The 12,500-nt window shown below is 43.0% G+C and overlaps 1 protein-coding gene and 1 pseudogene across 1 annotated transcript in view; both read right to left on the bottom strand.

Annotated features, from left to right (window-relative positions):
- Positions 1–735: 735 nt before the first annotated feature.
- On the bottom strand, positions 736–2,570 carry LOC117712391 (DNA-(apurinic or apyrimidinic site) endonuclease 2 pseudogene; annotated as a pseudogene).
- A 1,617-nt stretch (positions 2,571–4,187) lies between these two features.
- Cd38 (CD38 molecule) overlaps positions 4,188–12,500 on the bottom strand; it is a 43,579-nt gene continuing 35,266 nt past the window's right edge. Inside the window, exons 5-8 of the mRNA XM_034508256.2 lie at positions 10,073–10,146; positions 8,620–8,712; positions 8,223–8,309; positions 4,188–5,460 (exon numbers count right to left, since the gene is read on the bottom strand). Coding sequence (XP_034364147.1) covers positions 5,406–5,460; positions 8,223–8,309; positions 8,620–8,712; positions 10,073–10,146 — 309 coding nt within the window. The 3' untranslated portion in view covers positions 4,188–5,405. The remainder of the gene's footprint in view (positions 5,461–8,222; positions 8,310–8,619; positions 8,713–10,072; positions 10,147–12,500) is intronic.

The following is a 12,500-nucleotide window of genomic DNA, read 5'->3' as shown; positions in this document are numbered from 1 at the left end:
CGGGTGTAAGACGGAATCTCAGAGTCATTTTGATTTGCATTTCCCTGATGACTAAGGACCTTGAACATTTCTTTAAATACGTCTCCACCATTAGAAAGTCCTCTATTGAGAATTCTCTGTTTAGCTCTGTACCTTCTTTATATATCTTTAGATATTAGCCCTCTGTTGGATGTAGGGTTGGTGAAGATCTTTTCTCGTTCTTTAGGCTGCCACTTTGTCATATTGAAAGATATCTTTTGCCTAACAGAGGCTATTTATTTTCATAAAGTCCAGTTTATTAATTGTGGCCTTCCCAGCCGTGAGCAGGCCCTTTCCCAGCCTTGAGCAGGCCCTTTCCCAGCCTTAAGCAGGCTGAACAGACCTTGCCACAATGGACCTTATTGACCTTGGTGGAGTCATCTGCCTTGGTTGCTTGTGTAAATTCCCACAGGAACTTAGAAGAATAGACTGCCTGCTGACCTTGCTTTGCAACATAATCCAGCTGAAACAAAGGATGGGTTCCAAGGGCTTTCCCTGTATAAATACAGTGCTGAATATTAAGCTTGGAGCCTTGATCAGAACCTTGTCTTGGCTTCATTCTTCTCTAGCCCCACCCCCACCCCCTTTTCTCTTTTTCATTTCCAGCCCCCATTGGATTCAAGTGAACCCAGTTTGTCCTTTGGTTGCTAGATGGCTACAATTAATCATTGATCTTTGTCCCTGTGTAGGGATGACCAGGCTAGGCAACACTAGGCCTCAGTTGGTTCGTCTGGGCTTGCTCCACAGGAGGAAGTTGCAGCTTGATGAGCTCCACAAATGACCTCCACAAGGTCATTTGGAGGACCTTGTGGCTTGGCACATATGTAGAAATGGCGGCCCAGGTTAGGTCCTGGTTTTTCACAGTCTGCATCACACACGGCTCCCTGTGGCCTCTGCAGAGGGGCATGGGTGAGGGCCCACTCAGCACAGATTTCCAGAGCAAAGTCTGTGCCTCCTTCTCATTTCTGACCTCAGAAACCGTGGCCTGCTTATCAGTCCTTGTGGCTATCACATCCCCTTCCAGAATCGTTGGAGTTACAAGGGTGCCCACCGGAGGCAGCTTAGGTAGTTCCACATCAGGAGAAGTTTGGAAAAGGCTAACAGAAGGCTGAAAATAACTCATCAGGTTTTTCTGGCGTCTTCTAGAACCACCTTGATGCTTTTGAGGCCTGGATTGAGTACCTGTGGGCTTGGGCTTTTCGCTGTTTCTGTAGTTGGACTTGTTTGCTGGGCTGCAGGATAGACTGCCCCCACATAGGGACTAGGAAGCCAAGAATTTTGAGCTGGGTACCTGCAAACTCGGGGAGGAAACGGGTGCACAGAGCTGGGCACTGTTTCCCTGGCACACAGGGCACATTCAAGACAGCTCCCACAGGGCAGTGGTCAGAGCCCATCACCTCAGGGAGCAGGAAGGCATCTTGTAAAGTGTCTATAATTAGAGTCCTGTCTCCTAGTACGTAGTCAAGTTGGGTACCATAGTTAAGACTGCGGGAACCATTGATGACTGACCAGCACGTGAAGGCCCTCTCCTGTTTTTGGATAGAAATAGTGGTAGCTATCCATGAAAGGCCCTTTATGGGACCCAGCCTGGTATTCCCAGTTATTAAGCAAGCCATCCATCCACTTACGTCCCAGGTCTTCTTCAAAGCACTCCAGACTGCCAGCATCACAGTGGTCAATGGGACGGTGGGATGAATTCATATCCCCCAGGATTATCACATGACAGTCAGCTGCCAGGAGTGCTTCTTCTGCTTGGATCTGCAGCAAGCAATACGCATCTTAAAGGTCAGCCGCTCAGGGTTCCCTGAATATTTAGTAGTTTTGCTTGTCAGCTAAGAACAATAGATGTAATTACTGTACATTGTCAGAAACACACACACATACACACACACACATGTACACCCACACATACACACACTTTCAAGCATTCAGCCTACCATTTCAGAACTCTTTGAAACTGTGCTTCAAACATTGTAAAGTCAAAAGTTATCACGATAGGAAACGGGTGAGCCTAAGGAAACTAGAAGGACACTAGGTCTGAGGTTGTTTCTACACCACTTGAGTAGCTATGACGGAAGACAGAGATGGAGAGCAGGTACAGAAGGTCTATGAGCAAACAGTCACATAAGAAGAGGAATGGACAACCTACTGTACACGTAGACCATCAAGTTCTCAGGGCTGGAAATGGCAGCAGGGTCGATGGTATAGACGTTCAAAGTCAGAACTACAGAGAGAAAAGGTTCAGGATAGTGTGCTACGGTGAGAACGGAGCAGTTCTCATCCTGTGGGTTATTTATGATATTTTGGGGGTCCCATCTCAGATATCCTGCACATCAGATGTTTATATTACAATTCATAACAGTAGAAAAGTTACAGTTGTGACATAGCAATGAAATAATTTTATGGTTGGGGTCACCACAGCACTAGGTACTGCATTCAGAGGTTGCAACATTCAGAAGGATGAGAACAGCTGTAAAAGGGAGATGTGGGGGTGGGGGGAGGGGAAGAACATCTAAGGCACCTCTGTGGCTCCTGAGGGCCCTCCTCAGCATCGTGTGAAAATCTTGGGATTTGCCTCCTCTGAGATTTCCACTGGCCCAAAACTTGCCCTCAGAGGAGTGTTGCTGGTCACGTTTTACAAGTTGATTTCTAACTTGGGCTTGTCTTACAAGTTGACTTCTACTTTGTCTACTTCATCTTGAAAGGGGATGAGAAGGCCCAGCAGTTGCTGACACAGCAGCCATCTCCAAAAGATGTTCCTGAGCAAGGCCATTAGTAAATCCTGAATCTAGCAACCGACCTTCCTAGTAAGGGAGGAAGGCTTTTGTAAAAGTTCCAGGTCGTAGGCTGGACCAGCAGGCATCTGGCTCTGAGGACATTTTGTAGGGGAAGCTACTTGAAAGTTGGGACAAATCTGAATCCCTATCAGAACTGGGTTGTGAAGCCAAGACTTAAATTCTCTATAAGGATGCGTAAGTGGTCCAGACACTAGTGAGAGCTATCTACTGTGGCTATTCATATATATATGAATATATTATATATTATATATAATTATAATAATATATAGTTATAATTATATATAAGAATTATATATAATTCTCATTCCCTCATACAGGAAGTGGAAAACCTGTCTCTGCTTCTTAATTACTGAGAATCTAGTAGTGTACCACCCACCTAGTTTTTGTATATATATTCTAACAGTGTAACCCCCAACTTGTCAAGGCTTTGTGACAGGTTAACAATTTTTATCATATAGTCTAACGCCATATTTGAGAAAGAGAGAGAGAGAGAGAGAGAGCAGGTTCTATGTGTGTACATGCATAAGAAGGCTACAGAAAATACTCAGCTGTCATCTGTTACACCTTCTACCTTGATTTTGAAGAAGCCTCTCTCTGAGACCTGGATTTATCCATTAGGCTGGGGATGAAGAAGGGAGTGGGGAACCTGTCTCTTCTTCTTCATTCGTGAGATTCCAGTGGTGCACTACTCACCTGGTTTTTTGTTTTTAATGTTTTATCTGAGGTGTCTGTAGCAGGTGTGTGTGTGTGGGGGGCGTGGGTCTTTCTATGTGGCCCTGGTTGTCCTGGGTCAGGCTGGCTTCAAACCCACAGAGATTCACCTGCTTCTGCCTCCTAACCTTTACATGGTTTGGGGCAACTGAATTCAAGCCCTCATACTTACGAAGTAAACATGTAATGGACTTAACCGTCCCCAAGAGCTCAACATATTGCAAGGGAGCAAGTTAATGTCTTTTAGTAGTTTTTAAACAGTTTAGAAAACAGATATATTGTTCAAAATCACAAAACGGTATCAAAACATGAACACAGAAGCACCTGACTCCAACATTTATGCTATTCTAAATAAACAAAGCAGATTCTTTGGAGCTTTCTCAAATTAGTTTATTAATACCCACCAAGGACATTAAAAAAAAAAACCTAAAGAAATTTTCTAGATGTTGAAAAGTAAATATCACATCCCAAAATAACAATAAAATCAGGAATTATTTTGAACTGAATGGTAACTAACCAGTAAAGGCAAACAGAAATCCCGTGCTACAGTGAAAGCAGGGCTCAGGGGGAAACCTAGAGTCCTAAAATATATACATAAGAAAAGAAAACAGGCTGAAATAGCAATGGTCTAAACATTTGCCTCAAAAAACTGAATGAAGATATTCAAGATAGCTAGAAGAAATTGCTGTTTTTAAAAATAAAGACAAAAGCTCAATTAAATAAATAAACAAGGAAAGCTAAAGATTGGAGCTTTGAAAAAGACAACAACAATAACATGACATCAACATAGCAAAATTAGTGATTCTGAGCAAGACTGGTCTAAGAAAAAAGGATAGAAAACATAAATTGTCAATGTCAGCAACAAATATATGTTAACTCCTGTCTACCTATGAAGGCACCAAGAATGAGGAGGAAGAAAAAGACAGTGCAATTAGTTTTGAGATCTTCCATAAAGATCACATTTCAGATTTTATTATATTCAATTTAATACAAAAGCATTTGCCAGACAATAACACAGGCTACTATCAATTTGGCAATAACAGCTCAGAAAAGAAAAAAAATTATCATATGTTGTAGACTTTGACAGAACTGATTTAATTCCAGATGTAACCATGATCTGAAGAATGTGACTTTAGGAAAATCAATTATCTCTCTAAAATCCATTTTCTTCTGTTTAAAAAAAAAAAAGAAAAATAATACTCAAAGTTATCAGGGACATGTTGGATGGGTTAAAGATCAAAGCGCAGGGGCATGTGGGTAGTTCCCACAGAGCACCTTCCTTATAACGACCCAGTGACCTCAGGTTTACCATGTGAATAATATTTGTGGGAAGAATGAAAAAACATTACAGAAATTAAGTCATTCATAAAGTTGACATTTGACTTTCTTTGTCTAATGGAAATTTTGATTGGGCATTTTTCAATAAAAATAATGTTATCAGCTGTGCTGAGGATTTAACTCAGTGGAATATAGGCTTATCCACCATGTGTGAAAGTTCTCAGGTTTGATTCTCAGCCAGAGAGAGAGAGAGAGAGAGAGAGAGAGAGAGCTCATTAAAAGAGAGGGAGAAAAAGGATGCTAGCAATATATAAACAATATAAAAGCACCACATGAGAAAGTTAGACCAAAATAACAACATAGAAGTTTAACTCTGGTTTATGGAGTAATTTTTCTTGAATATTGGTAGTATACAATAAGCACTAAGTTGATCGTGTCATTTTGGCATAATGTATTGGGAAGTTCTTCCATCTCTGGTGTTCACATTGTAGTAGAGTCCTCTCCCTGACGGCTTCAGCTTTCCACCAGTGTTGCTTCTGAGCCCCTCTATCTCAATCTGGGCTACAGGTGGTCTAAGATCCAAATCCTTCACATATAAATCTATCTACACGATGGATGCTCAGGGTTATTCACACACTGAAGAAACCTGACAGGCCTGTGGGAGAGAAGAAGCAAGAAAGGAAGTCAGGAACAGGATGAGGACTGGCAAGATGGATCACAGGGTAAAGTGCTCACTGTCATGCCCAATGACCTGAGAGTTTGATCCCCAGAGTTCATGTGGTCAAAAGAAGCACTGACTCCTACAAGTTGTCTTTTGATGTCCACACGGAGGCTATAGTATGTGCATACACGTGTGTGTGGAAAATGAAGGCTTGCATGCAGGCGCATGGGTGTGGATCTCTGTTGTGTTGTGGGTCCCGTGTGTCTTCTGTCCTTCGCAGGCGCCTGGGGAGCGGGGGGGGAGGGGGTGGCACGCCTTCGGAGAGAAGCAGAAGCGCTTGTGCGAGAAGTTTGACTGAGTCAGTTCCTTGAGGCACCTGGTGGGTGCTGTGCTGTGAGAAGCAGCGGGGGACCCGCCTGGTGGGGGAATTCTCACTCAGTCTGAGGTTTTATGGGGGCGCAGGGCTCTCGAGTGGGGATCCCCTGGCCAGGAGGTGGCCTGGGACCGACTGGCATCCGTTCAGGGGCATGCAGATTCTACTGAGAGGAACGGAAACGAGGAGGAGCATATGAGCAAGCGCTGGACTGGCCCGCAGCTGAGAGAAACGAGGGAGAGAGAGGCCTGGGCCACACCCCGTAGGAAATGCTGCTTGTTGTACACGCTTGGATGAAAGGCGGCTTGTTTGAAGATGCCCTCCTAGTTTTGTGGAAAAACACAGAGAAGCTTTCCACGATGGCAGGCCCCAATGACAGGAGGAAGTCCAGGGTTCTAAGAGCTTTACTGACAAGGTGAATGATAGATGGTCTGGATGCACCCTCCACTTAGGTCAGGGGGGAGGGACCTGACTTAAATAGCGAGGGAGGAGAGAGGAGAGTCTGGGAAAGAATACTTAATTGGTTATGCCCTCTGGCCTTTAGGTATCTCATTAATATGGAAATCTCTTGAAGCTGAGACCTGCAGTCATGCCCTCTACCTGTGGAGGGGTGGGTAGGAGCCTTGCCCTACTGTGACTAAACTGGGCAGCGGAATATATGCTCGTCCCTCACAGGCAATGGATACCTGTTGGGTCTCTGGGCTACTTCCAAAACCCAAGTTATCCTATCACGGTCCCACACATGTGCACATACATACATATGTAGTAAATAAATAAATATAAATGTGACAACAATTTTAAGAGAAAAGGGACAGAATGATGTAACTATGGCCCAACTCATCAATGAAAGAAGACCCTCCATGGCTACCAAAAATTAACCACTAAGCATCCACACACATCTGAGCTCAGAGACAGCACTGAGAAAGACCTAACCCAGGAGTAAGTGACCTGAAAGCAAGTGCCAAGTTAGTTGCAGCTCATTTATAAGACCATAGAAATGAATACCAAGGAGGGTGTACAACAGTAATATGGGGAGCTAAAAACAAACAACCGGCTCAAATGTGTCGTAAGTATATATGATAGCTGATGCCCAGAAGACAGCGGATATGGCCATTGGGACCAGGCCCACACAGATCCTTCCTGAGTATTCTTCTTTCCTCAGATCAGAAGCTTCCTGGTGACTTCTGGGTGAAAGCATTTGACAGCAAAGAACTCAGGGACCTTTCTCAAGAGGTTTGGATGCCACAGTGAGAGGATCATACTGCCTCGATACAAAGCAAGCTTAAGTTAAGTATCTAACTTGTAAATTAAAAAGACTGTCATTTTCATAAACGTGAGCAAACAAAACCACAGGGTCTACATTCCTTATCCTTCTTCCAGTCTTCCTGTACTTCTTTTTTCCTGCAAAATATCTTTGAGTGACTTAACCTAGTCAGCTGCCTGGAGTTTTTCTTATAGTTGATCTTCTGTTTCTGCATTTAACTGCTGCATGTTGACAGTTTTTGTTTGTTTGTTTTGTTTTGTTTTGTTTTTTTTGGAAGTTTCCAAAGAACAGACAGCTGATTGGTGGGAAAATTGGCTCATCTGGGAAATGAGCCATCCATCTTTTAAGTCTGACTTTGAGATGTGGTAGGTGACGTGAAGAAACTGAAAAATATCCCATCTCTTCAGCCGGTACATATGCCACAAAGCCTTTTCTCTCTCCGTTAGTCTTGGTGGAAGGTATTCCTTATAGGATAAGTGCTTCTCTGTAGAGGGAGATGTCCCTGCTTGTATCACTGGCCACAATATAGTTAAAAATTATGAGGGAGTCCTGACATTTTAAAGTTAAAGGTGACTCTAAAGACAATATACCTGCCCCATAGGTTAATGGTAAAGACAATATACCTGCCCCAGAGGTTAATGGTAAATTTTCTTTAAGAATTTATTTACATCAGTTTTGCTTTTAATCTAGAAAACATAAATCTTGTTAGACTGTCATGTGAAAATTTGGCAACTATTAGGTACTTAGAACTGAATCTAACTAAGGATATTTCACATGCAAATTTATTGCCAGTCTCAGGATTTTAAAACCTGAGAGAAAGGCCTTGGCAAAGCATACTTCTGTTCTCCTGAAATACAGCAGTAAAGCAGAAAAAAAAAGGTGTACTCTGGGAATCAGTCAGCTGCTGAGGCAAGTCACTGCTTACGGCTGGTAGGCAAGGAGGGAGGGGATGGAGGGCAGGCAGCCAGATTTAAGCCATTGGCTAAGGAAACAAGCTAGGTTTGGTGACAGGGAAGAGACCATCATGTGTCATACCAGTGAGAGCACCACCAAGGCCTGAGAGGATCCCTAAAGCCTTCTCAGCTCACACAGCTGTTTTGTTCCCAAGAAATCAATTACCTGTAGTTATCCTGGCAGGCAAACGTCATATTCCTTTTCTGCACAATCTCCTTCAGCTCATTTAAGGAGGAGCTTGAACATGAGTTACTAGGGAAGAAAAAAAATCAAATAATAAGATCTTTCATATACTCTCTGAGTCTCTTACTGCCTCTTGAAGCAGCACTGAGTAGAGGTGAGGCAGACATCCACCTCTGGGGCTTCACTGGTCAGCAGGAGCAAAGGCGTGAAGCAGTCACTGTTCTATGTGGAAACAGAATTAAGAGACTATAAGGAGGGCCAAGTGTGTAAGCTCCATTCATTTGCTGAGCCAGTCTGCTCCCAGTGTGTTCCTGTGACCTTGGATTCCCTCTGCAGGCTGATTCATAGACTATCACTCCGCTACAAAGCAGTAACATACCTGGAAGCTTCTTCAACGTTGTGTATCACCCAAGCCTGTAGCTTATGAACCTTATTTGGGTCCAAATTAAAGACTTCCACACTTCCAAAGGTGCTAAAACAGAAGAGATAACATCACCGACCTCAAGGCAAACTGTAGAGCATCTATACCTCCTGTTACAATCCAGCCTGTTGGACGCCACTGAGCAGACTCTACCTTGCTTCCCATTGTTCCTCATTCAATATGACTCTTGGTTACCAGATTTTCAAGATAAGAGTTTTAACCATACATCGATGCTGATTGATACATTAAAAAATACTTGCTGTTCAAAGAGTAACATTACCAGAGAGCTAGTTAGAAACAGAGAATCTCCATTCAACAACATCTTTCTAGATTCTTCCTTGTCAGTGTGGACAGTTACCCCTCCTGAGGCAAGGACCTGGATCTCAAATATCAGATGGTGAGATTTTGAACATTAACTTTTTCACCCAACGCCCACAGAAAAAGAGGCCCAGAAGATGAAAGAGTTAATGTGGTTTTGTAATATTAAATACTAAAGCAGAAGAAAGGAGCAATTAATTGAGGGTGTCTACAGTGCCCGGAAAAAAAATGAATGTGTTCTTATTCTCAGAAGCATGTTTATCAGAGAATGATTAGAGAACAAGGCCACTGTCATGATAGAAACTAAGATGAGAAGGAGGCCAGAGAAGGCAGGCTTAGGTGTGAGCCAACTCAGCCCTGAGGATTAAATGAAAGAAACCATTAGCTAATATGTACTGGGGAGTTTTCAATAGGCATGGAGCACAGCAGTGTCCACACTTTATCTCAGTTTAACTTCTATAGCATCGTCAACCTATCACTTATGTAGACAGGGACTCACAGAGGCTAGATGCCTGCCCAAGATCACATATAGTATGTGTAAAGACCTCTGGTGTCCTCATCATTAAATCACTACAGGGCTTTGCTGGCAACACTGCCAGAAGAGGAGAAGGGTCAGAGCCCAGCATGGTTTCTGATGTTCCAATGACACCTCTACTGCTGACATGGGATTCCTGTTCTTCAGAGAGGAGTGAGCCATTACTCCTGAATGGTGAGGATGCAAACAGGGAGATGTGTGGAGGCAGCGTAGACAATATCAATGAAGTGAGAGCACAGAATGCAGGGGGTGGGAAGAAAGCTGAGAAAATAATGTGAGGCCTCAGAAAGTCAAGGGCAATGGCTGGAAACCTGCAATGGCCTTTGGGAACTTTGGAGGATCTTAGATGAACCAGACCAAACATTGACCCAGAAAGAAGAGAATACATAAGCTTTACCCTTTTAAAAACTCAGCTCTTCAGGACTGATCTGAAACACAGAAAGTTACATGGCACAGGTAGGTTCTACTCAGTATAATCCTTTCTAGGAATGCCATGTCCAATAGGGGACTATGGTAACTGTGATAATTAATCCCCGCACAAAGAAATGAAACAAGTACCTGTTTTTGTAAAACGGCTCACTGAGGGACCCGTTGAGCATCACTTGGACCACACCACAGGCATCTTCTGCAAACTTAATAAAGAAGTCCATCAGCCAGGCAGGGAGGTGACTCATACCTTTGATCCTAGCACTTGGGAGGCAAAGGCAGGTGAATGGATCGCTGCTAGTTTGACGTCAGCCTGGTCTACAGAGTGAGGTCGAGGACAACCAAGGCTATACAGAGAAACACTGTATAACACCAAAACTAAAACCAAGATGAAGAAGAGAAAGAAGGGGAGAAGGAGGAAGAAGAAAATGAAGTTCATTATTCTCCAGCAATTCCATCCAAAGAGTACTTTAGTACTAACTAGAGAGGAAGAGAGAATAGCCTCCATAGTTCTAGCATAAGAATGGAGAATCTATCCAATAGTCTAAGCCACTGGAAGAATTTACTTTGTATGAATTCTTGATGCAGCCATGGCAATCTGCATGAATGAAAGCACTCGCTTGGCGTCATGTACTGTAGATGCTACATCTTATTTAGCAAAAGCAAGGTGGACAATTTAGGGGTTAGGGAGATGTAACACTGTAGAAAGGGAAGCCCAGGTAAGAAGCAGTGATCCTGAGGCTCTAAAATGGCACAAACGGGGGTGGTGGTGGTGGTGGTGGTGGTGGTGGTGGTGCTGCTTGAATAAATGAACATGGTTGAGCAAGGAGTTTTATTTTTTCATGCAACCAACTTTCAGCTAGCAGGTCAGCTAAGCACTGGAGGTCACCATGTGAACAGAGTACTGTCCAGCTTCCTTTGGAGACAGACCTCTGGGGCTTGGGTCTCCTTTCAGAACATCTGTGCACATTACCTAAGGACATTTCATTGTAATGGCAGCTCGAACAGCTTTAACTGTCAGTATGAAGAGCTTTGTGAGAACAAAGAGCTTGGATTCCCACGTGCTTCTAGAACCTTCAGTGCTTTATACCTACTGCATGGCACAGGTAGGTTTTACTCAGTATAATTCCAGGAATGAAAAGGATGGCAGGAGAAAGGAAGATACTGTGTACTAGAGACTAGGAAAGAACAAGAAAGTAACACACAGGACAGAACCCATGTCCAAAGAGTAGGTGGGACTTCACTGGTGAAGTGACTGGAAGGGAGCCTTGGTTTAGGAGAAAGCAGTTTGTGGGGAAAATTTAAGTGGATATTGAATAAATCAGTTCATAGATGGCCATGCACTTTGTTAGGGAACCTGGACTTTATTTTTCAGGTGACTTCTACACTATGGTTATGTTTGGAGCTGAACTATGAAGTCCAGTGGAGCTTGTGTAGCCACAGAGGGACCTAGTCCTAATCCTTAAGCACTGACTCAGAAGAGTCCTGGACACTACAAAGGGGAATTCTCATGAGTCCTCTGACACAAAGTAAACACAACTTAGCAACAAGGTGATCTGGGGTTTCAAACCTATAAGAAGAACCATCTTTATTGTCAAAAAGAGGGACTAGTTTGTTTGTCTTCCTCAAAGAGATCCCAGAACAAGGTGCAGGTGCACAGTATCTCAGAAGTCAGAGTGCCTTCAATCACCCTCACCATTGAACCCTTAGTACCAAAGGCTGAGATGAGATACAAGGAAGTACTTAGTTTATCTAAAACATGGATGAACTGCTGTAGAAGGTTTTAGAGATGATGTGGCTGTGAAACATATCCCAAGGTGATAATGGAAAACATTCTCTGTAAAAGCAAGCAAACAAAAATATACAATGTCTCTGAGTTTTCAAAACATGCAGTAACTCCTCAACAAGCATTTGTTGCATGGGTGGGTTTCACTACTTAAGATGGTGGTATTTTTATTTGAATGGAGCAATAACTATCTAGAATAGGTATATGTTGATTTCCATTCAATGAAGATGAAATGAGAAAATTATGTTCAGAATGTCTAAGAAAATTAGTTTTGGGGGTTAGGAAGATGGTTCAGCAGTTAAAGGCACTGACAGATCTTCCAGAGGACCTGAGTTCAAATCTTAGTACCCATATGGCAACTCACATGTTTGTAACTCCAAGATCTGACATTATTACATAGATATACATGGAGGTAAAACACCAATGCACATAAAATAAAGGTAAGTAAAATTTAAAATGTAGCCATGATATTGATGGTGTTTCATATGGTTGTGAGGTTAGAATCTTAACTCCTACAAAGAATTGGATACACATCAAGTGGCCTATAAATGCAGATTATTAAGAATGTTCCAGAAACCAAATCAATACCTAGGACCCACGATTAACCCAAGTCTAGCATCCTGGTAGACACAGCCAATGAGTGTTATCCCCTCATTGGGTATAGGGATTCTTCCCCTGAGCTCCCAAGACCTTTGTGGGTGTTCTGACGTTGTGTGGGAAAATCATCTGGCATATTTTCCTTTTGCACTTTCACACCTAAAATGATCTGTACCT

This window comes from Arvicanthis niloticus, chromosome 7, assembly GCF_011762505.2.
Source record: "Arvicanthis niloticus isolate mArvNil1 chromosome 7, mArvNil1.pat.X, whole genome shotgun sequence".
Lineage (NCBI taxonomy): Eukaryota > Metazoa > Chordata > Mammalia > Rodentia > Muridae > Arvicanthis > Arvicanthis niloticus.
Note: the sequence above shows the minus strand (reverse complement) of the source record. Positions and strands in the feature narration are given on the sequence as shown.